We start from the raw sequence: 26,811 nt of genomic DNA on the forward strand, positions 1-26,811 counted from the left end.
TTTCTTCCTTTGAAGATTGTAATGCCGGGTATGGGGCAGCCAAACCAGCTGCCAACATTGCCCCGCTTTTTTATTGAAACCAACCGAGAGCTCTTTTTAGTATCCTCGCTGTTCCCTTAAGTGCAATTGTCTGAATCTCTTTTGCACTTGGTTCACCAGGAATATTAGTTAGGTAGGACTTAGTGTGTCGTTTTAAGGGGTATGAGATCAGGGGGGGGGCAGATAATAGATTTGTCGGATCTTTTCTTTTATGTTATATTTTTAAAATTTTATTTTTTATTCTTATTTTCTCTATGATATCTGGACCGTAGCAAATGATATAAAACTAATGGCATGGTTACAAAATAAGGAGATAATGGAATTACGGTGTGATTATTTCCTTCCCACTTTATCCAGGGTATTCGAGTTATGGCACCTAGAACCATAATAAATCTATAAGTCCAAGCTTTTGGTGAGAAGATTCCACTTAGCTTATCACCTACATCTGCTTATCAATCTCCAGGTGTATATGTACGTACGTCTATAAACGTGTGTGTGCGTATCCTGTGTATGTATGGGTACGTGAAGAAGCATATGTGGTAGTGTGCAGGTGTATATGCATGTATGTTCACATATGCGAGTATGTTCGTTGGATGCATGGGTGTCCAATTCAAAGTTTTATGAAAGACTTGGTTTTGAATAGAGGCCACACAAGTTGCTGACCATTCCAAGTCAAAAATTTTGGAATGTGTCATATTCAAATAGATCTTAACCTATACATGTGCCCCTCCTGCTGCTAACCCTGCCCGCCCTAAACGCATGTTTCCATCATTCACACTGAGGAAGACTGAAGGATCGGTCGAAAAGTATGTGCTTTTGAAAGAAACATTCTTGTTTTTTTTCAAGACTTTTTTCTATTCCTACACGCCAACACATAGAAAATAAATACAGAAAAGATATAAACATTTATATATTTTTCGTATTTATTTTTTATTCATATATATATATATATATATATATATATATATATATATATATATATATATATATATATGTTTTATTTTTTATTACCATTTTATCTGTTTGGTTACATATGTTTCGGATGTTGGACCGTGCTTACAGAAATGGTCGGTTAGTATTAGGAAGAATTGTTTTTCAAAAAAAAACAAAAAAAAAACAACAATTCTTCCTAATACTATCCAACCATTTCTGTGAGGTCTGATGGTCCAACATCCGAAACATATGGAACCAAACAGATAAAACGGTAATAAAAAAATAAAACACATATTTGCTCTGCAATAGTATTGAGCACTCTCTTCAGGTTTTTACTAATTACCAGTTTTACCAAATATATATATATATATATATATATATATATATATATATATATGTACTAGCAGGGGTTACCCGGCGTTGCCTGGGTGATCGGCCCCCTTCCCACTCCGAGGGGTAACAAAAAAGTCACCCCTCTGGATTTACATGCTTGGTGCCGGCCTCCCTCCTTCAGGGAGAGATAATCCCCAACCCCACCTTCAGGGAGGAGGGTGCCTGGAAGCTTCTCTCCCCTCCCAAAGAAAAAAGTCACCTCCTCCTGGCTTCTTCGCCCCCCCACCCTTAGGGGGGACACCGGCTCCCTCCTTTGGGGGAGAAACTGCCACGCTCCCCCTTTCGGGTGAGAAAATGCCAGGCTTCCCCTTTTGGTGGGGGGATGGTGGCGTGGCCTTCGTTATAAAGATGGCCGGCCAGCTGAAAAAATGACGTCATCGCCGAGGTCCCAACAAGCAAGATATGTGGAACTCTTAGACTGTCAATGATGAACAGTAATTTTTACAGACAGCGTTACAAAACTTCAAAATTGGATTAAAATAAAGAAATAAAGAAAGAACACGATGATTTATACTGAAACTCATCTAATATTAATAATAAAAAAATAATTAAAAAAACACAAGTTGTTTGTTTAAGTATTATAAGCAATTGAATATTTCGTTGTATTATAGATTTTAAAGATTAGAATGCGTTCTTTAATTACTTATAAATTACATTTTAAAAAAGTGAAGGAACACGATTTGATTTGTAGTAAACTTGAAGTTTATTTAATATAATTAAATGAAAATTATGCATGTAAGATTATGAATATTTGAAGCAGAACACAAGCAAAACATTTGATATGAGTTAAGACAATAAACAAATATTAAAATTAAACTATTTTTTTTTAATCAAAATGAATTTTTTTAAAATCAAAATGAATGTTTTTTAATCGAAATGAACAATATTTTTTAAAATCAAAATGAATATTTTTTTAATCAAAATGAATATTTTTTAATGGGTTTGTATGACTGTACACATAGATTCGAAAAAGTTGTCAAAAAACAAATATATAACAAATAAATGTTATCAAAGGCAAGATATGTTACTTTTCTACCAAACTGGATATATTTTTCGTATTTTTATTCAATGCAACATGTTTATTCAGCTCGAAAACCATACAGTGTTTACCGATGTATTGGAAAATTCAAGATGGCGTCTGACTCCCTCTTTAACACGGTTAGTTTGGGAAAAGGTGTTATAAGTAAAAAACTGGATAAAATACTGTTAAAAACTCGCTCAATATATGTTACCGTGACATAGCTTGACATATATTCGGCGGGTTTTTAATAGTATTCTTTCTAGTTTTTTATTTATAACCCTTTTCCCATACTTACCGTGTTAAAGAGGGAGTGAGGCGCCATCTTGAATTTTCCAATACATCGGTAAACACTGTATGGTTTTCGAGCTGAATAAACACGTTACATTGAATAAAAACACGAAAAAATATATCCAATATGGTAGAAAAGTAAGTTATCTTGCCTTTGATAACATTTATTTGTTATGTATTTGTTTTTTGACAACTTTTTCGAATCTATGTGTACAGTAATACAAACCCGTTTTTCGAGCTGAATAAATATGTTACATTGAATAAAAACACGAAAAATATATCCAGTTTGGTAGAAAAGTAACTTATCTTGCCTTTGATAACATTTATTTGTTATATATTTGTTTTTTGACAACTTTTTCGAATCTATGTGTACAGTAATACAAACCCGAAATGAAAAGACCACGAGTGAACGCGCGTTTTTTTTAGTTTAGTTTCATATATATATATATATATATATATATATATATATATATATATATATATATATATATATATATATATATAAAAGTATTTTTAAATTTTATCTTTCTAGCTTTAAAAAAAAGTTTTAAAATTTTATCAGCCGGCATAATTTATTTTTAAATATTGAAAAATTTCAGGAAAATTAATTTTTGCTAGATTTTTAAAACATGTGTGTCAACAGCTTAAAAAAATCGTCTCTTCAAAAGAACATGTTTTAAAGAGTGTGTGTGCGCGTGTGCTGGGTAGTAGTAGTAGTAGTAGTACTAATAATCTGTCCAGCGTTTGTTTTCGTGTTGTATGTACGTGTGTGCGGTTAGCGCCAGAATGGCGGACGTTGTGTCGGAGGTTGGATGGTGTAAGTTTCGTATTTTTGTAATTTAGTTTGAGAACCTGCTCCTGAATTAGACGTAACGTTTACAACGATTTCCAACCGCTTGATAGAGATTGGAAAGACAAAAAAACTTGATAACTAGGTCTCTCACAAACTGAATGGTAACCAAATGAAACGCTGTTATGAAGTGTCATCTTCCCTTCTTTTACGCAACAAGAACGACCCGTGTTGTGACTTGCGACGAAAAGTGGGTTCTTTACGAAAACTGGCGATACTCAGCTCAGTGGCTAGACGCCGACGAAGCTCCACAACACTTCCTGAAGCCAGAGTTGCACCAAAAGAAGTAAATGATGACTGTTTGGTGGTGTGTGACCGGTCTCATCCATTACATTACAGATTTTGAATGCAGGCGAAACCATGACGGCGAAGAAGTACTGTCAACAAATGGATTAAATGCATCAGAAACTTCGACAACAATATCCAGCATTAGTCAACAGAAAAGGCCCAATTTTCCTCCACAACAATGTCCGACCGCACGTTGCTAAACCGACCTTGCAGAAGCTGAAGAAATGAGGCTATGGAACTCTTCCCCATCCACCATACTCTTCAGACCTCTCACCCACTGACCACCACCTTTTCAAGCATCTCAACTTTCTGCGTGATAAATGCTTCAAGACCTAAGCGATATCAAAACCGCCTTCAGCGACTTTATCGCCACCAGAACGCAAGATTCTTTTTTTACATTGCATAAATACACTTGTTTTGCGTTGGCAAAAATGTGTTGATTCTGATGGTGCTTATTTCGATCAATAATTTTTTTTTTTTGAGCCGAGATATGTTCATCTGAATTTAAAAGTTAAAAACTGAAAAAACTTTCTTTTCAAACTCGTATATATACTCAGGGATATACGAGTTTAAAAAAAAAAAAGAAAAGGCGTACATATATTTTATATTATTGTATATATATTTTACACTAGGCACCGCCAAAACTGGAGGGGGGGCAGGTAAGTACTTTTTGACGGACCGTCTTTTTAAAAATCTACCAAAAATCATATATCCGATCAATACGAAATTTTCAGCGATTATTAAGAGAAGAATGAACTTTATAACAGTGTACTTATTTTTCATAAACGATATTTATATATATATATATATATTTTTTTTTTGCTTACAAACCCCCCTTGTTTTGAGGGGGTACAAATATGCTTAACATAATCATCTGAAACTGAACACAACATATTGTGTTGTTGTAAGAGACAGAAGTATAGATTTAAAAAAAAAATGTTTGCATACCTTATTTTGACGTCTGAATATCAGAACTTCGATTGTGTTTAATTATCCCGCTTTTGAGTTTTGAAGTGTGAAATTCGGTGAATATGTTAAGTAAAATTTAATTTAAGTTAAGCAAAACAACAAAAAAATTTTTTTTTTAATATTTATATGAAAAAAGCCATTTTAAAATCTTTGATAAATAAATTAACAATTTTTTTTTAGCGAGCCGAATAATGCATGACCATTATTAAACAGGGCATGCTTTGAAGAATCGATACAAAAAAAATTCGATAAATATTGTGCCCTTTGTGTTAAAAATAGCATTTTTTCGATCCCGTTTGAAAACGTTTGCCGCCTTTCGACTACGGTGGACCAAACGCGCTGAAATAATATTTTTATTCTGCTTTAAATTGCCCCCCCCCATTTTGGGGAGCCTGGCCCCCACACACATACACATTAAAAACCAAACTCATACAAATGGTCACCCATCTGGTACTGGCCAGCCTCAGCGTTAATAATACATTGAAATTTTCGTCACTGAAAAATATTTTTTTTTGGCCTGTTTGGTCTTCCATAGTTTGCTTTTTATCAAATGCAAACGTAAACATTGTCGATCTAGACTTTAGATCGACGCGAAGTAACTAGTTGCGTATATGAATAAGTGGAATTATTTGAAATCCAGTTACTTATATTATAATATTTTTGCATATTCTCTTAGAAAATCATCCTAAATCTTAGTTAGTTTTCAAAAACCTTTTCTTTTTTTTTTAATATTTATGTACGTTTTTTTTTGTGCAAGACAAAAAATGTCAATTGTTAACTTTTTGGGAAAATTTGAAATTTAAAATTTAATTAAAAATAGTAGAAAAAGTTTTACATTATTCTGTTCTCTATATGATAAAATTCAGGGTTTTATCTTTCTGGGAAAAAAAAGTTACTCAGAAATAATGGATTTTAATAAATGTAATTTCGTTTTAAAAAACAACAACAACTTGATTTTTCGGCCATTTTTGGCGGTGCCTATTTTACACAAATTCCCATTCGCCATTTTTTAAACTCGTATATCCCCGAGTATTAGCTCTAACGTAACGATTTAATTCATTTTTTTTTTGCATCTTTAGATATACTAACGATGAACCCCTGTTGAGTTTGTTGCTGAAAGGGTCCCTAGGGGTTTTCGTTCATTTAATTCTGAAGTAGCATACCTGTCGTAAACAAGATTTCAGATCTGTCGTTGTTTTTTTTTTGTTGTTTTTTATTAAGGAGTCACCATTTATTAAGGCCCAAACGCAACTCGAGGATAAGGATTAAATAAGTAAATGGGTGGTTCAACAAGAATATATCTACATTGGACCATGTTGTAGTCAAATGGAAAGTAACTCAGTGGTATTGTGTTCCAAAGATAGGTAGTTCTAGAGAAGAAATTTTGCCCATGGAAATTTTGTTTAAATTTAGGTAGAGAGGAAGAGAAAGAGGAAACTATTGGAAGTTGTTGTAGTTAGATAAGTTTTTGTTGTGAATGTTTTACATTGGGAGGGGAGGGGAGTGCATAACTTTGAAAATCAGCGGAAATCTAATTTTGAAGTATAGTGGGAATTAATCTATGTTTATTTATTCTTATATAAATAAGATTAAAAAAAAAATGTGTTATCCAGTCAAAAAATAGAGTGTACACGACCTCTCATTTGAACTTGATATTGTTTCCATTTCGGTCGGCACATGATATTTGTGCAAGCGACCACAGTCGTCCTTTTACAGAAACAAATCTTGCAACCGTCCATAAATCGATCGCCTTCCGTGTACACCTTGGAGTTGTGAACACAGGTTGTTCTTTGAACTGTAAAGAAAAGAGAAAACAACGTATAATTAGACAATGGTTAAGACGTGATACGATCGACGTCCTCACCCCCCCTCCCCAAATGTTAAGAAGTAATAATAAAAAAAGACCCCCCCAAAAAAAAAAAAACCGAAAAGATATAACAAAAAAGACGAAAATAAGTCATAATTATAACTTTCTTATTAAAGTGACTTTCTCTTTATTTGCATATCTCCTCTCCCGTGATCTTGCCGTTTTTTTTTTTTATTTTCTTATTTGAATACTTTCTTTCCTTCTTTTTTTATTTTAACGTGCATTCCTAACTATTTGCCGCATTTGTCGTTATAAAATTCATTTGATTAAAGCCTTGGAAAAATGTATTTCTGCTTGCGTCTTCATTACATTACAATTTATTCAACTGAATTGTTTTTTTTTTCAACCTAATTTTATCTCGTGGATAACATTACTCGACTAGACAGATTCGATATATTTTCTGCAGACCTCCGCGAAGCCAACCCCACACACGCAAGAATTCGACATCGTGATGGCCGGGAGGATTCGGTAGCGTTGAGACATTTGGCCCGTTTTTCACGATCTCAGGATCCTGGTGAAAATCCATGCCCAGATCAACCTCGGGATTCTGCTGAGAACATGGACCTAGATCGATCTCCGGATTCTGCTGGGGACGTGAACCTCGAAAATCTGCCATCGTCTTCTGGTGAAAGTCCCGAGATTCGCATTTCCTCAAAGTCTGAGACTTCTGGCTCTTCCGGTGGTGAGCGTTGTCTAGCAGAACTAATAAACCAGTTCAGCAACTGGATTCATAAACTTTTTAATAATAATCTGTTTCAAGTAGGGGAGAGTGTTATAATTTTCTTATAATAACCTTCTTATTAAAGTGATGTTCTCTTTATTTGCATATCTCCTCTCACGTGATTTTGCTGGTTGCTTTATTTTCTTATTTGAATACTTTTTTTTTTTTAATTTTAACATGCATTCCTGACCACTTGCCGCATTTGTCGTTGTAAAATTCAGTTGGAAAAATGTCTTTCTGCTTACGTCTTCGTAACATTACAATAAATTTATCAGCAGAACAAAAGTATAGGAAGTTGTTCACCAAGGTAAATCACGGCGTGGCAGACAAAAGACCAGGCATAAATATAGATATATTTAGAGTCTGTATACAGGCACTTTGAAAGGTGGCAATGAATTTTGCGTCAGCTAACTGACAATTTGGAAAAATTTACAAACAGTCTTAGGTTTGGGAGAGTTAAGGATAGTTATGAGTTTAGCATAGTGGAAGGCATGTCGTAGCTTGGGCCAGAATGAAAGAGTTTTAGGAGATGGAGATGAGTTGACATCAACTGACAAACATGGCCTCGATAGAACGTAAATATAAACCTTTTCTTTGTATGTATGATTGAATTATTTATTTTTCAACTACATGTACTGTATATAAATATAAGGTGGTCTGAAATGTTACAGCAGCAGATTAACAAGTAATACCGTTGTGATACTATTGACGCCCCCCCCCCAATTGTTAGGAAGTAGAGGTACAAGAGAAAAAGAAATGTAACAAGTAAACGAGGAAATCAATTTACCGGCAGAACAATGGAGAGGAAGTTGTTCATCAAAGTACATAAAAGGAACTAAAATAGGATGGTTAATCAAGGTGTGGCAGTAACAGAAGCAAAAGAAGTGAACAACGGAAATCAATATATTTAGAGTTAGTTATAGGTGTGGCGATGAGTGTGCTTGAATTTACGACAGAGACAGTTTACAGACAGTTTTGGGTTTGCGACAGTTGAAGACAGTTTGGAGTTGAGGATAATTGCGAGCTTGACATAGTGGAAAGCAGGTCGTGGCTTGGACCAGATTGAGAAAGCTTTAGGAGATCGAGATGTACTGATATCAACTGATAAACACGACCTGGACAGAACGTAGATGAGAACCTTTGCAAGTAGAGAGTCGATGGCGTCACACACTCATATTTAGAGTGCAAAATGTGTTTTGTGTGTTATTTTTCTTGTATTTTATTTTATATTTTATTCATGTGAAACCGTGCGCATCCCTCTCCTCCGGGCAGCTATCAATGTCAGATACGACAACACGACCAGAAGAGAAGATGAAGGGGAAAAAATCAACGGCACACATCTTCCTTTTAGGTAATACAGGGTGACAAAAAAAAACAAAAAAAACGGGCCCCAACTCTAATTAGGCCCCGTTTCTTAGTGTTTTGTCCGAATTAAATGAAACTTTGGTCATAATTAGTTTATTATATTCAAAACATCACATCAAAACACGAGGGTCTTTGGCCTTTTTTTCTCCGTTTTACAGCATATGTTCTAGATGGCCTCCATTTAGCTTTTATTTTTTTTTTGGTCACCCTGTATTCAGTTTTATTCAACAGCATTGCCTTCTTCTAGTGTTTTTATCCTTTCTAGGAGGTTAGACACGAGGTCAGGTGTGACTTTGATGAAAGTGTTTCTGTGTTATCAGTAGGTTTGAATTCGGCACATCCAAGTTTTAAGTCATTTAGCTGCTGTCACTCCCTTGTAGTGTGATATACTGATTCAAACGCTTCTCTAACAATTTGTGTGACGTTGATGAAACACTCACACACACACACACACACACACACACACACACACACACACACACACACACACACACACACACACACACACACACACACATAATAAGAAAAACTTTAACTGAATTTAATGAATTTATAAAACAAAAATGAACTAGTTAAAACTTATCGTAAAGTCACGATCGAGTTTAAAATTTATTTAAATTTATTGACCACCTCAATACTGAAAGCTAAAGATATTTTTTTACATAGGCATCACCACATTATCAAGGCCAAGAGGCCACTCAAGGATAAGGGTTAAAGAGTCTACAGTAGAAATTGGACAATATAGTAATCATAAGTAATGAAAATTTGGTAAATTTGTTAACTTATATGGAACGGCTCATCAAGAACTTGTTTACGTTAGACTTGAAGACAACCATATTGTACTCAACCGGAAAGCAGGAAAACGGAAGACAATTCCACAGGCGTGCAGTTCTAATAAAAAAGCTTTGTTTATGGAATCTACGTTTAGGTTTAGGCACAGATAAAGAGTGGGGGAAATTATTGATAGTGTTTTAAGCTACACGAGTGTTTCTTGTAAAAGTTTGGCGAGGGGGGACCATAGACTGAAGCTCAGTCGAACACTTTCCATGAAAATAACGATACATCAGGGAAAAGCTCGCAACATTTCTACTGTGAGATAGAGGTTGCAGGAAAGAGAAAAGGACATCTCCTACGAGGCTATGAAGTCTATTTTGAACTCTATCAAGGCAGGACAAGTTCTTTCTAGCAGCTCCTGTCCAGATGTGGCAACAGTATTCCATCCTTGGACGTACCTGGCTGTTATATAGATAGAGAATTGCATCAGCAGTGAGATATCTGCTGGATCGATAAAAAGATCCCACTATTTTTCCAACGGCCCTGGCAACAGATTTGATGTATGTGTTCCATTTAGTTGGTTGTTTGGTTGTTTTGTTTTACGGCATATCAACCCTTTTCAGGTTATTTAATGCCGAATCTGGTGATTTTGGAGAACGATTTTTTAATATAGTATATTTGTTTTTTAAGTCGTATTCTATTTAACCCATAGTTGGGACCCTAACAGGTGCTACCACTCCGGGTCAGAGTGGACCTGGGAGCAATGGCAATTAAAGGGTGGCTCCACACTCCCTAAGGCCTGCAAGCTGGGGCCTCCCATTTAAGATCAGGAGTAATTGTCAAGCCCAGAAGCTTGTCAAAACTTGAGGCCTCCTGAAGATGAGAGCCATTCATTTCAATTGATACCAGATGTGGATCAGAATGTTGATGATGTAAAAAGAGAAGCTTGGTTTTAAAATGTATCGATGATACACTATGGAAAAAGAAAACAATTAATTATTATTATTGAAAATATTGAAAAACAAAAACTAATGTAAAAATTATTTGATTAGCAAGACTAAAAAAAATAATTTTGAATTTTTAACTTTCTGCAAAAATTTACTTTTTTTAGATACTTGTAATAAAATATACAGTTAAAAGCAAAACTAATTTAACATAATGTTTGCTGTGGAAAAGAATTAAAAAAAAATCTTATTCAAAAATTATTTTAAAACAGGTACATTTTAAAGTTACAGTCAAAATTATGTGTAAATTCATTTTTAACAGGTATAAAACTACCACAATATTTTACTGAAAAAATTAATTGCATACTAGTCTGGGTGCCCGGCGTTGCTCGGGTGTTTGGAGGTGTGTGTTGAGCCCCCAAAAAAAACAGTGGTAGTAGGTAGGCAAGCTCGAACTCGTACCGTGTAGGGGTAATAAAATGTGAAAAAAAAAACCCCCAAAACGTGACGTCTTTGCCGTTGCGTCCATCGCCAAACCGGAAGTGGCAAAGGTTTAAATTAAGACTAGTCAGTCGAAAAGAGGAGATGACTTTCGAAAATATCCGCGAAAAAAGCGACCCCTCTTTGTAGAAAACTGCCTAGTTGAGGATGAAGGAATTAATATTTTAGCCAATTTTTGTATATTTGTTGTCCGAAGGGTCGAGCTTTAAAATGATACTGATCTCGTGAAAATCCGTCGCCTCTGTCGAAAGTTTTAGGCATACATACATACATTTAAACAGACAGGTGAGATTTATATTATAGATGTCTAAATGTAAAATAATTCTTTATCTTTCATAAAACAAAATACAATAATTTTTGGACCAGTCTTATAAGTCCCTCTGCAATTTCATTTAGACATGAAACAGAAAATGACCATCCTTTCGTAATAGTCAGTACCGTGGCCGTTATACTTTATTCTGTGACGTTAGCAGGTCACATGACTTTAAGTGAAACGACCTTCTATTGATGGTGGTGATCAGGGGCCAGATTTATAAAAGGCATCCAAAGTGAGGAGTTGTCTAGCAAGATTTTTGTTTACATAACATTTAAATTTCTGCATGTTGGTACAGGTAGTGAAACTAGGAGCAGAGAGGGGATTCCAAAGGCTGTCGAAAGTGATTAGAGTAGAAGCTGTCCGGTATCTAAGGACCTCTACAGTGAATGGATTGAATTTAGTTCATTGTCAAATTAGTCATTGGTATATCGTCGAGGGGACACCAGATCAGCAATTTCATTGGAGCACATTTCATTAAAATACTTGTAAAACAAACACAGGGATGCATTGCAATGATTGGACACTGGACAGGGGCTGGAGTTTGGTAGATAGTGAGGACCCATCAGATTAGTGACTATTTTTTAGACATTGTTTAAGAGAGAATGCCTTGTTGATAGTGCACCAGCCTGGCCAATAGTCGCTGGGGGACGTATTTGAGGAATAAGATGGGTGTGGAAGGAATTAAAACTACATTTCATATAGGTTTGCGATTATTGCAATCAATTTGTAACGTGGTACATTGTCTTGGTGAAAGAGCACTTCTCTGTTTTTTGTTCCTCCTTGGAATTACTCGTCTAGTTACGACAACCATCAACAACTTCCCTCACTCTGTATATGTGCCTAAAACTGTACGAAAATTCCCCACAGAGAGATCCTTTCCTAGAATTATGTTTCTGTCGGACACAATACCATATGGTTGCTTCCTGGCTGACTATAACATGGCTATTTTCAAATCTAATGTGAACAAGTTTATGCTTAGCTATCCTCTTAAATGATCGAACCCTATCTAAGTTCCACCGTGAGTGATCTCACCATCTACCTAACACTTAAACCGTATTCTATTATTGATAACTGGTGACCCCCACGTAAAAAAAAAAACATGTGGCTGTTTTATGGTGATTTATTTTATATGGATTGGACAGTTTTAAGAAATTGATTTCCAAATTATCTCTAATCCTGTTTTTATTTATCTCTCTTTCACTTGGGTCCATTTTTATTACTTTCTCCAATGTTTTCCCGGGATTTTCCCTATAAACTTAACCTGCTACCACAAGAGGTTCTATTTCTACTAACTAAAAATTCTTATCTATATTTTCAATGTGACCATACCATCAAAGTCTCCACACATTTTCGTATGCTTTCCAGATTTAATCTTCTAAGCCTGTTTTTATCACTCACGTTACACATCTATCATATAATTTTCAAATATCATTTCTCTCCATGCAACGCATGTCCTCAACTTTTACTGGCCAGGTCTCATTTCCATACTTTATCACACTGTGTACACAAACCTGATAGACTCTTCCTCTGGTCGGTATGGTTGGATCATTCTATTGCTCCAGAAAGTACCTGACTTCTGATGCAATTTCTGACCTGTGTAAGAGTCAGGTATGTCCTAAAATGGAACACTGATAAAACATCATAGGGAAAGGGTACTCAGATACAATAGGTGTACAATGTAAGTCTTAAAGGCAGGCTTAGATCTGATGAGCTCAGATGAAGATTAAATCTGAACGATAAAGGCTCTGATAATATGGCCATGTTGAAAAGAATTGATGAGAGTTCTGGAGTTAATAGATGTAGAATAATTGGGCTAGCATGGCCAGTTCATGATCAAAATTGAATTTGTTTGGAAGTCAGTTTCTAAAAGCCATCCAACAGATGCCGGACGTTAAACCGAATATAATAATACTTTGATAATCAAATGGTAACAGGGATCAAGTTAGACTGTGTAAAGTCTATTGGCTTATTTTTGGGTTCCTAAAAAGGAGTCAGTCTTACCATACCATCAATTAATCTAAGCAGACGTGCCATGCAAGATACTTAGTGTTTAATAATAATAATAATAATAATAATAAACAAAAGGTCTAATAATAATGACTGACACCTTATCAAATAGTAGAAGGGTCAAGAAGGATGGAAAGACAAGAAGAGAAAGCACTAACCAAACCTCCTCTGGATGAGTGTAAAGAGGACTGCGACTTTGGAGAGGCTTATTGTCACTCAAATTCCAGTGAAGACCAATGGTCGCTGCTAGCGAGATATCAATAGTAAATGGGTGTTACAATAGTGCAGATTCATTTGAAAAGATTATCAAAATAGGTGGTGAATACTGGAAATCTGGGGAGACAGTTATTATCAGTGAGTAATGATGATGACCTGCATGAAAACTCCTAGTGAGTACAAATAATAATAATAATAATAATAATAATGATAATAATTATAATAATAATAATAATAATGATAATAATGATAATAATGATAATAAAATTCTATGAGACATGAATATACAAATTCATTCAAATAAGAAAACCAGATGCCATAATAGTTAACAAGAAAGAAAAGTCCTGCCAGATTGTAGACTATGCCGTTTCAGCAGACCACAGAGTGAAGAGAAAAAAGACAGAGAAGCAAAACAAATACATGGAATTGGCCAGAGAGCTCCAAGGGATATGGAAGATGAAGAAAGTAAAGATAACACCACTAATAGTAGGAGCACTGAGAACAATACCGGAAAACTTGACAAAAGAATGGGAGAGGTTTGAACCAGAAGGACGGATGAGAATATACAACATATAAATAACAATAATGAAAACAGCTAAAATATTAATTAATATTAATATTCCTTGAATATGGAGACTAACACACATGAGCTACAGACACAAGCCTGACATATAGAAACTGCTCCAGATGTAAAGCACAAAGGAACATCACATGGAATCATGGAAACTAAAACTGTATAATTGTAAGCTAACCTCCACCCCTGCAGTCCTGCCTTCTGCCCCTCCACTCTTTTCTTTTTTTTTTCGTATGTCACCATACACTGGCGCCACACCAAATAAGTGAGAGTAAAGGAGGATGGAAACACTGAGGAGAGAGAGAGAGCACTAGCCAGACCTCTGCTGGATGTGTGGAAAGAGGATTGAGCACCTTGGGGAGGCTTATTGCCATCCAAATTCCAGTGAAGACTAATATTCACTGCCAATGAGAAATCAATGGTAAGCAACTGTTGCGATAACACAAATTCATCTGCAAAGCTTATTAAAAGAAGTGGAGAGTACTGAAAATCTGGGGAGATTTGTCACTCAGACTCCAGAGAACACCACAAGCTGTTCTCAAGGAGAAATCTTTGATGATGGCCTGTGTGACTACTACTAGTGAGTAAATAATAATAATAATGATAATCCAAAAGGAATATAAGGGCTGCATGGTGAAGGCATTGCAATGGGATGACTACAGCTCGAACATGCTGATAAATGGTTCAAACACAAATCAGAGATAGTACAGAAAAATGAATACCACAAAATCCTTTGGGATATGAAGATACAAACAGATAAACTCATACAAGCAAAAAGCCCAGAGTCATAATAATTAACAAGATGGAAAGAAACTGCCAAATTGTAGATGTTGCCGTTCCAGCAGCCCACAGTGTGAAGATAAAAGAGACAGAAATATGAAACAAATCTGCGGAAATTGCCAGAAAACTTCAAAGAAATATAGAACCTGAAGAAAATCAATATAATATTAATAATTTTAGGAGCACAAGGAACAGTCACAAAGAATTTGGAAAAAAGACTAAGAGAAATCGGAATTGACGGGAAAACCAAGATTATGCAACGAATGGTAATGTTGAAATCTACTGAAATCTTAAGGAAAACGCTTCAATGCAGAAACTAGTCTACATGAGCAACACATTCTAACCGGGCATATATAAGCTGCAATAGAATTGAAATAAAAAGACGCAACCAAGAGAACTGGTACACCAAAAATGAAAAGTGCCAGTCCCCCTCCCCTTTCATCTCCCCCTCCCTTCCACCCTCTCCCTCCCCCTAAAATACTGTCGCCAGCACAACTAGCACCACACCAAATAGTTGAAGGGTCAAGGAGGATAGAAAGACCTAGAAGAGAAAGCATTAATCAGGCCTCCACTGGATAAGTGCAGAGAGGACTAGGACCTTGGGGAGGCTTACTACCACTCAAATCCCAGTGAAGACCAATGGCCGCCACCTACGAGAAATCAATGGTAAACCGTTGTTGCGATAATGCAAATTAATTTGCAAATGGTATCGAAAGAGGTGGCGAGTACTAGAAATCAGAAGAGACTCCAGGGAACACCACAAGTTGTTCTCAAAGAGAATTCTTTGATAATTGCCTGTGTGAAAACTCCTAGTGAATAATAGGAAATTCCACGGTAGTTGAACATTTTTAAAACACATTAAGGATGAAATGAATAAGCAATAAAGCAAAACAGTTCTTGATGAACCGTCCCCCCTAAGTAATCCAATTTACAAAATTTCCACTACTTATGTTTACTACTCTATAATCCTATTGACTAATGTATACCCATTAACTCTTATCCTCGAGTGGCCTCCGGGCCTTGATAGGTGGTGATTCCTATGTCAAACAAAAAAACCCAAATAATGACGAATTTAAAACAATTTTTTAGCAAATTCTTTTTTTTTTTATCTTTTAAAACTGAAAAGAATTGATTTAAAAATTTTTGAAGTTTTTTCAATGAAAATTCAACACACAACACATTATTTTTTTTTGTTTTTTTTTCTGAATAATTATTTTATCCCTATATATAATAAAAACATCACAGTTTTTCCCCTCTGGACCAAAATACCGTAGATTTACAACAACAGATGCCACGTACAACTTTCTTACGTCTAGCCTATTAGCCACTATCTTATGTAACTTTATAATGATTTTTCTAACACATCTAGGTGTTCAAATAAAATCCTAGATTCCTTCCGAGCACTATCACATTAACCTACAGAGGAAGTAGTCCTGATTTTTCCCCCTATTGCTGAAGTCCTCTTACTGATCCCCATAAACACGGCAAGGATTTATACACATGGTATGGATATTGTGGTTAGAGCCTTTGTAACTGATTCATAAACTAACAGCTCAAACGTTAAATTTCCATCTGTCGATTCGAAAAATAATAAATTCTCCCTTATAACATTCCTGCTATTCTGATTGGCTTAGATAAGACCGATCCCTTATTCCAGATTACAATTCTGTAAACTAAAATGAACGTACAAGCCATTATCAATCTACCAATACAGCAGGTCGGTGTTTTGCATTAAATAAAGGGATTACTAAACAGCACAGAGATATTTGCTTCTCACTCTCTCTCTATCCCACTCTCCTTCTCTCTCTCTAAATGCGTTTAGAGAGGAAAAGAGAATGTGTGTGTGTGTGTGAGAGAGAGAGATAGAGAGAGAGAGAGAGAGAGAGAGAGGTAGACAGAGACAGAGTTAGAGCGAGATTATATGTTTTGTTTACATTTGAACACTGTACCGAAATGAGAGAGAGAGAGAGAGAGGGAGAGAGAGACAGAGGGAGAGAGAGAAAAGACAGAGACAGACAGACAGACAGAGACAGGAAGAGAGAGAGAGAGAGAGAGAGAGAGAGAGAGAGAGAGAGAGATAAAATAATCATAATGGCAGAGAAAGAAAGAGAAAATCATTGTCACGGATTGACATTTCATTACTACGTTATTTGGTTTAAATAAAAAGAAACATAGCATTGTGGTGGAGCAGTCATGATGATAAATTATAAAGGAACAGATGCCGATTCATTTGCACATTTATTTTTAATTTTAAAAAGAAACTATAATAAGAAACATCCAATCTTCTCTCAACATGATATTTTTTAATTATAAAATAAAATAACCAATTTGAAACAGCGTTTTTTTTTTAAGTTTTTTTTTAATTTTTGGAAAGGAAATAGTTTCAATGATTTTTTAACAGATAAAGAGCAACTATAAAGGGAGGTAATTCGTTTCTCATTAATTAATGCTTGCGATGATGACGGTTGTTTTGTGACACTGGACATACGCACAAGTAAATAATTATTTAGATGATAATAATAATAATAATAATAATAATAATAATAATAATTAAAAACAAACTTTTTAGTATACCAGCTGTTTCAACTGGTGTGTTTGTTAAATAGCCTGTTTCATCATGATTAACTGTACTTTGCAAATTTAACACAACTGTAATAATGGGTTACAACTGCGATATGGTCAACCACATGGCAGCGTGTAAAACAGATGGTGAACGAAATACGATGATGATTGATGACGAATTGTAATTATTTCTTTTATTTGACGATTTCTCTTCAAAATAACATTTTCTAATACATCCTTTTGTTATAATAATTTCAAGGATACTTTCTAGGGTGTTTTCTAGGGGCGGCGAACTTGAAATTGGCGGCTAATGAGTGTTTTTCCTTCCATGCAAAGTTCTCATTACATAGAATAAACATATAGAATATCTCATAAATCTATAATATCATGGAGAAAAAACAGCTAAATAACTCATCTAGTTTCAGGTACGACATTAACACAGACCAAACACAGGAAAGCGCAGTTTATCAACACCACAGACCCAAAACTCCCGAGGAAGAAATGAACCATAAAAAAGACTACACTAATACTCGAAGCGAATAAAAACCTTTGGAACAACAGAACAAAGGATTGCGGATCCAGTGATATATATCCTTAAGAAAGGTTGGTCTTCAGATTAGCAACTAGTCGAAATACAAAGATGGATAACATACCAGATCAAGAGAACCTCACATGTAGAAAACTAGCAAAACACAAACACTGAAAATGAGGAGAGCGATAACTACGAATTTGGTTAGGAACAATGTGTAGTATCTGTTCTGATGCACACTTAATCTATTTTGTCCGCAATCACTAAAGGAGAAATCTTTCTAGATTGGGGAAATTCTTTTATTTTTGTTTCATTTCAGACTGCCCGTTTTAGGGGAGTTGGATTTTTTTCCCCACATTAAAAAACTGACCTTGTGTCTAATTTAGCCCTCGTGGGGAGAGGCAAGTAAATAGGGTCTATGAAATTACAGAACTCGATGAGGTTGTTTAAACGTTTTCAAACAAACGTTCGTCCATGTCGTTCGCAAAACGCATAGAGTGCACATGCGTGTTTTACTCGTGAGCAATCAAGAGATAAATCAACAAAACAAAGTCTTTTTTTATACATATGTTGTGCAGTTACTGTTCTTACTTCTCTGATGAGCCTTGAGACCTCGTGGTTGCTGTACTTCTGTCCAATTCAAGACGAATCTACTCAGGGAAACACGATGGAGACTTACTCGTTTACTTGGGGGTTGAGCGACTCAGAAGGCAAAGATCGAAATGACATTTTGTTTAGATTTTTTTCTACATTTTCAAACACATATTGCCTCTCTTGTTTCCCGACTCCGACTGCCGAGAAGCTCTGTTCTGTCACCCGAACACATAGTGCAATCTTTATGTCATATAATTTGACAGCTTTGATAACGTCATGTACAGTTCAGATGGGAAATCTCCTGGGTCCTGCATTAGCAGATATTTTTGTAGGATTCTATGAGTCAACATTGTTTAGTAATATAATATATTGAAGCCCTCAATATATTTTAGATAGGTGAATGACACTTTTGCACACTTTACTTCTGAGAGTGAAGCAACAATTTCCTTCGATAATCTCAATTCTCTCCACACAACCCAAAGAGAATGGACGGTGCTTACTTTTCCTAGATGCCTTGATTGAACGTAGTAAGAATTCGTCTCTTATTACAGTTTATCACAAACCGACTTTTACCGTTCTTTACATGGATTGGCACTCACTTGTGCCTTCCTCTGGGAAAATAGAGCTTATTAAGACATTAGTATATAGAGTCCTTACAATTTGTTCCTCCAACAAACTCGAATACGAATTGAATATTATAAAAGACATATTCATTCGTAATAGTTATCTGGAGAATTTGATTAATTATATTATTAATAATCAAGTGGGAAATAAAATTCTCCTATAGCCCTGGGTCTGTCCAAGTGTTCTGTTTATTTAAAACTACGTTGGGTTGGAGTTGCTGGTCAGTGTTTAGGCAAATTCTGTAACAAATTGTTTCCTGTCGGTTGTATTACGGTTTGTTTTTTGGTGTAAGATCTGCATTCTCCCAGGTTACAAAAGACGGTTTACTCCACATCACGCAAAGTAATATTATTTATGAATTTAAATGCCAATGCACTGCTGGCTATGTGGGTCGAACTTTCTGTAACTTGCAGACATGCATCAACCAACATATACCGGTAGAAATTAGACAAGGCAATGTCGTTTTGCTCTTCTTCTGCTTTGGAATCTGCCATTGGCCAACATCTAATTGAAAATCCAGCTTGTGTCAATGCCTATAAAATGGATTGTTTCAGAATATTGCACCGGGCTGATTCTGAAAATCATTTAAAGACTTTGGAGTCAGTCTCAATTCTTGCATGCAAGCCGTCGCTTTACCGACAGAAAGAATTTGTTAAATCATTAGACTTGCTCGGAGATATGTCTTTATTGTTCCTATACCCCCCTCCATCTCAATTGTACATAACTTATATATATATATATATGCATATATATATATATATATATATATATATATGCATATATATATATATATATGCATATATATATATATATATATATATATATATATATATATATATATATATATATATTTCACAGGAATTCCCATTCGCCCCCACCACCTTTTTTCGTTAATAACGAATAATAAAAAATATATGAAGTAGAAATATAGCGGGTGGACAAGTGGGAAAAAACAGGGAACGGATCAAATAGAAACTATATTAAGTCCTAAAAGATTTTCTTTTTGTTTGCAAAGAGAACGTCTCAAGGACTTAATATAGATAGTCTCTAAATTTTTCAAATGAAAGGTAGAGTGTGACCTGCTCAAAACGGAGAACAAGTCGACACTAAAGACACGGTTATTTATTAAGTGATCATAAATAGCTGAACTATAGGTATTATGCAAAACATCTAATGGTGCATAATTTCCATATCGAATGTTAGCTGGACGTGTTGTTCAATATGAGATTCCAAAGTTTGTGATATTCGCCAAACATAGTGCATTCCACAACTACATTATAATAAATAAACAATAGAATTATTATGATGGAGGGGAGACATCTTTTCAGATAGATTATATTATTTTGGGTACCACGACCAGGCCTTTTACCAAAAACTGGGACAAAATAAAGAAAAAGAAAGAAAAGTAAACGTTACCATGGACAAATGCAGTCATAGTGAAGACAAACCAGGTTACGAGTGGAGATCTTGAAAAAAAAAGAGGATATTCCACTAATCAGTGAGTTAATTATTCTATTTTAGTTATTTTTCTCATTGTCTGCTGACTTTTGGATTTTTCGTGTCAGTCATAATTCTGTTTCTCAAGGATTCTTGGTGGGAGCCATAGTTTACCATCAATGTTGACTTAGTGTTAGAGACGAATGTTTCTAGTTTATGGGTCGGTTATGCATTATGATAAGGGATATTGTTTCATACTCATTTTAACGTAGCAAATAGCTTAATTTGTCTTAGAGAGGAATTTAGAATAAACCATTTTGACTTGAACATATTTTTATAAGTTTGTGCGTGAACTGTTTTCGTGATATCTTCAGTTTTATTTTATAGATTACTAAAGTTTTAACATTTGAAACTTAGCTAGAGGTTTTGCGAAACTGGAATAAATGTTTAAACAATTATAAGCATGAAAAAGTAAATATAAGTACTAAAATAAGTACTAGAAAAATAAAAGTAAATCTGATTTTATTTCTGTAAAGAGTAGCAATTTTGTTCTAATCTTATGGGTCGTTTATAATTCACTATTCATCCTACAATTGTGAAAAATGATTATTAAATATGAAGACATAATATTTTTTATTTTTACTTTCTTTTTGTTTTTTAAAGAAACTGAAAACAGAAAAGACATGCTTATTATTAGCACGGGCTATGCTGAGCGACTTATAAATAATTTTGTTATATTTGTGAGGTTTTTCATCGTGTCTGATGCTTTTGTCTGTCGGTATTTTGCTACTTAGATTCAGATAAATACTGAACACTGAAATATTAAAATTTTAAGTTGTTTTAATTTTGAAATAAATGGCAAGACTGAAAAAATATACATGTATGAGTATATCTTGGAACACAATGAACAGTATAACATATGTGTTATGAAGACTGTCAAGAAGCATTATTACTAAAGTGGGGATGTCCCGTTTCAGTTTGGTGAATTTCCAGACTCAAGACCAATAAACATCAAAGACTATTCAAACTTTGATATATCTGATAATAAAATTCTTTGATTCCTATATTAGTTGTATTATTCGGACTACTGTTCTTATCTTGGATATTAATCTCATCATGTTTCTGTCGATTTAATCTCCATCTTTCTTTAGGTGCATCTTATCAAACCAAGAAATCTTTATTACAAAGTCTGGGAATCTGTGTGTATTTTTTAACTAAGCTCATTATTATATTCATAGGGGGGATAGGTTTTTTTTTTTTTACACAGTGATCACCACTTATCAAGGCCCGGAAGCCACTCAGGGATAAGGGTTATTGCAAGTACATTACGTTAGTGTGGAGATTTGATGAAGTGTTTACTTAAGGGGGCGGTTCATTAGGAATTTGTTAACATTGAATTTGAAGACATCCAAGTTGTAGTCCGGTGGGAAGCAGGCAGACGGAACAGAGTTCCACAGGCGTGCAGTTCTAAGAAAGAAGCTTTGTTCATGGAATCCGCGTTTTGATTTAGGCACAGATATAGAGTGGGGGAAATTTTTCACAGTGGATTCAGCTAGACGGTGTTTTTGTGAAAGATTGGCGAGGGGGGACCAGAGATTGGAGTTCAGACGAGCACCTGCCATGGAAATAACGATAAAACAAGGATAGGCTCACAACGTCTCTTCTGTGGGAGAGAGGTTGCAGGGTAGAGAAAAGGGCATCCCCCACTAAGCCACGGAGTCTATTTTGTGCTCTGTCAAGGCAGGATAGGCTGTTTTTAGCAGCTCCTGCCAGATATGGCAACAGTATTCCATCCTTGGACGTACTTGGCTTTTATATAGATAGAGAATTGCATCAGTAGTGAGATATCTTCTGGAGCAGTAGAAGGATCCCACCATCTTTCCAGCGACCTTGGCAACAGACTTGATGTACGTGTTCCATTTCAGATCAGGAGTAAAGGGCAAACCCAGAAGCTTGTCAAAACACGGAGCCTCACCCAGACGAGAGCCATCCATCACAATTGATGCCAGATGGGGATCAGAGCGTTGATGATGTAAGGATAGGAGTTTGGTTTTGGATGCATTAAAGGTAACCAGGTTGTTTTCGTCCTGTCAGCCATGACTGCTTCGAAATCTTTAAGTCTGTATTCATTAGTTTGTTAAAAGGAAAACACCGATTATTTGTTTACTACATGTAAGTATAGCATACTCGTATTAATAGAGTTTATTTTTTAGCTTTTATTTTGAAATATCAACTTTTCTCTGAAGAATTAAAATTTGAGTCATTATTTTCATATTGACCTTTTCTTTTACTTATTGCGGTCAAGAATGTTATTTTTACAGTTGATGTAACCTCTGACGTTTTTTTTTTCTTGTCGAACTTGAGAATTTTCATAGAATTTAAAACGGAACCTTTATTTAATCCACGGGGTGTAGCGTGCTCTCGTTGCATCAGCCATGGTTGGGTAGAAGTCCTAAGTAATTCGCAGTTGTATTTGGAATGGTCTGTACTGAAGATTGAACTATGGGATGTCAATCACTACGTGTTTTTTTTTCTTTAGTGTTGATGTCTGTTTCGAAGTTTTACTTTTGTATTGTGTTGTAATGTAAAGTATTTTTGGGATGAAATGGATTCAGGGGAATAATTTCAGGGAAATGGTTTTGCAGGTTTTATAATCAAATGTGAGAAAAACGAGAGACATGTTATAAGGTAAACAAAAACAAAATATTGAGCTAAGACGGCATATATTCACAAAAGAGATAATTTATATATGTTTAAAATTAAAGGTTCACAACATTAAGAAAACATAAAATGTTCGTGAATATTTTTTAGAGTTTTTGTATAAACAAGGCGGATTCATTAGGTAAGACATTGAAGAAGTCTGAATATATTAATTAAGAGTCGTGAGTTTTAGGGGTCAGAAAATCATTATGAAAACTTCTCTAATTTATTGAAAGTTGTTTATAAGAGTCAGTGTTCATTTGTTTTTGTATTCATAAAATATTTCAGTGAGAAAGATTGGGAATATTTTAATGAATAAAGTTTGTACAGATTTCCAGATGATAATGTCGATGAGATTTGTGTATCTGTATGTTCATTAATGTTTATGTGTGTGAGTGGAGAGATGTTGCTGAGGGAAGCGCACACAATGGGGCACCCAGTAATACTAATCCCTAGACTCAGGTCAACTGAATTTCACTGATTTATTGAAGAAAAATTTGGCTTTTTAAAGGATTTAGGTAGCTCACAGAAAGACAATTTCAAATAAATTCAAGAAGTTTTCTGATTGGTCCAAAATATAATTATTTGTTTTTATTTAGGATAGTGAATGCACAGACGACATGTGTACAAACACGTTTACACATTTTAATTTTGTATGTCGATGTGTAGACACCGACTACTACAGAACCATTAATCCTTGCATAAAGACCAATTGATAGTGGATAAAGTACTTGGGAAATTAACTTGTGAGTTACAGTCCCCTGGTTGAGCGTTCAATCCTCACTGCAGGCAATGCACAACATACAATTACGAATTATTTAGGACTTGTCATGGCTGACAGAACGAGAGTATGCTAACCCTATGGATTAAATAAAGAATTCTGTTTGAAATTCCGGCAGATTCCCGAGTTGGACAGAAAGATTCCCGAGTTTAACAGAAAGATTCCTGAGTTTAACAAGATACATCTGAAGAAGGTCGAAAGTTACATCGATCGAAACATTGTGAAAATAACGCTCAAGATGAAAATAGAAGTCCAAATAATACAATTTATCGATCCTCATCTCAAAAGTTCAGAAACAATTGTGTGATGTCATTTATTAATGATATGGAAAATTTAACATTTTAATGATTTTAGATAATTTGAAATGTGCAGTGCAAATGTTATATATATAGTCTGACGAGTCTTCACAGGGATGAAACGCAGAAAATTCTGTGTAGCTTAATTGCCATATATATTTTCATAAGTTACTTCCTAGCTCTACTCACATTTTGACAAACATTGAAATAAATACTGGAAATCGATACATAAAATACTTAAATATTTTAATATATATGCAGTGCTTTCAATAAGTTTCCAGACTTTTTTTTTCGTATAGGCAATGTTATTGATAGTACACATATGAAACTCTAGTCGCCTTCAAAGTAATCTCCTCCGGCTGCAATGCACTTGTACCGTTTCCACAACTTCTGGAAGGCCCCATAGAAGTCCTCTTGTGTGAGCATGTCAATGACCCTCATCACAGCCTCTTTCATCTACTCAATTTTCTCATAACGACAGCCTGTAAGGTTTTTCTTGAGCTTAAAGAATAACCAAAAGTCACAGGGAGCAAGGTCTGGACAATAAGGAGGGTGAGAAACTGTCTTGATGCCCATCTTGGTCAAATAGTCTGTGACAAGGATGGAGTTGTGGATGGGTTCATACACACAAATCTTTCACATCTTCAGTTTCTTGCAAATAAATGTGTGTACAATTCCCACACTGACATTAAACTGTTCACTTATTGTCTCTATAGACACATGACGGTCCTTAGCCATGAAATTCTTTATTAGGTCAATCAACTCTGGTGTTCTGACTTCCTTACTCCTACCACACTTCTTATCATTCCTCACAGACTCCCTGCTTTCCTTGAATCTCTTATGCCACTCAAAAACTGATGCTGGATTCATGCAAGATGGTCCAAAAGTAGTCTGAAGCATTCCATGTCATTTTTTTTTCAAGTTGAAAATAGATTTTTATTGCCTATCGTTCTTCTAAAGTGTCCTCACGTCCAGATTGCATTTTGACATTTATCAGCTGTGACAACCAGGATTTAGTAGGGTGTATTCCAATTCCTGCTGTAGCTGTTCATTTGAACCCGAAACCATAAAAATTGGTCAGTCATTTTATAAAAAGTATAGCAATAATATACTGAATTTACAAGAGTCTACGACAATTTTAAATGGCCTTACAAAAACGTCTGAAAACTTATTGAAGGCACCTCATATATATATATATGATATATTTATGACAAGTAAGCTACACTTTATCACTCTTTTCATCCTTGCTCGTAAGTAAACAAACAAATTGAGCACTATAAAAGCATCAATCAAATGTATATAAATAAACATTTGAGGAGATCGTTTGCGAGCACTAATTCCATGGGGGAGAGGGTAGAACATCCGACTATTAATTTGATGTTTGTAGTAAAAACTCTGGTTTAGAAATGGATGCTAGTTTAGCAGCACTGAAGAGCTGTGATACAACGAAACAGTCTGTCTATGGATGACTATATATATATATTATTTGCCCCTCTAGAGTCACACTTCGATGGTTGGGCCACATCATCAGGATGCCCTCAAACGGACTACCTTGAAGAGTTCTCTTACTCACAACCGACGAAACGTTGGCTACCCAAAGAAATGCTACATAGCCTGCATCAAGCTCACCCTCAAGCGCTACAATATCTCCTTCAATGTTTTGGAGACTTTGAAAACCAAGCTTCTATCTTTACATCATCAACGTTCTAATCCCCATCTGGAATTAATTGAAATGGAGGGCTCTCATCTTAGGAGGCTCCATGTTTTGACAAGCTTCTGGGATTGACCTTTACTCCTGATCTGAAATGGAACACGTACATCAAATCTGTTGCCCAGGTTGCTGGGAAAATGGTGGGATCCTTCTACCAATCCAGAAGATATCTCACTACTGATGCTATTCTGTATTTGTATAAAAGTTAAGTACGTCCAAGGATGGAGTACTGCTGCCATATCTGGGCAGGAGCTGCTAAAAACAGTCTATCCTGCCTTGACAGAGTACAAAATAGTCTTCGTAGGCTCGTGGGGGATGCCCTTTTCTCTTCCCTGCAACCTCTCCCCCACAGAAGGGACGTTGCGAGCCTGTCATTGTTTTATCGTTATTTCCATAGGAAGTGCTCGTGTGAGCTCCAATCTCTGTCTTCTCCGCCAATCTTTCACGAAAAACACCCGTCTAGCTGAAACCACTGTCACTAATTTTCCCCACTCTTTATCTGTGCCTAAATCAAAACATAGATTCCATGAAAAAAGCTTCTTTCTCAGAAGTGCATGCCTGTGGAACTCTCTTCCGTTTGCCTGTTTCTCACCTGACTACAACTTGGATGTCTTCAAGTCCAACATAAACAAGTTCCTGGTAAACCGCCCCCTTGAGTAAGGCACTTTATCAGATGTCCATTACTAACGATTACTACGATATTGTCCCATTGATTACTGTACAAACAATAA

At 35.4% G+C, this 26,811-nt stretch overlaps 1 protein-coding gene across 5 annotated transcripts in view; it reads right to left on the bottom strand.

Annotated features, from left to right (window-relative positions):
• The window catches only part of LOC145291442 (uncharacterized), a 114,476-nt gene that overhangs the window by 79,204 nt on the left and 8,461 nt on the right, over positions 1-26,811 (bottom strand). For 4 of the 5 annotated variants that reach the window (XR_013869417.1, XR_013869418.1, XM_080137287.1 and 1 more), the window contains exon 2: positions 6,418-6,576. The exons of the other annotated variant lie outside the window; for it this stretch is intronic. Coding sequence is in view for 2 of the 4 variants with exons in the window: in XM_080137287.1 (XP_079993413.1) it covers positions 6,418-6,576 (159 nt within the window). In the remaining 2 variants the exon portion in view is untranslated. The remainder of the gene's footprint in view (positions 1-6,417; positions 6,577-26,811) is intronic. 5 annotated transcript variants of the gene reach the window in all.

This window comes from Euprymna scolopes, chromosome 12, assembly GCF_053919585.1.
Source record: "Euprymna scolopes isolate OS-2025 chromosome 12, ASM5391958v1, whole genome shotgun sequence".
Lineage (NCBI taxonomy): Eukaryota > Metazoa > Mollusca > Cephalopoda > Sepiida > Sepiolidae > Euprymna > Euprymna scolopes.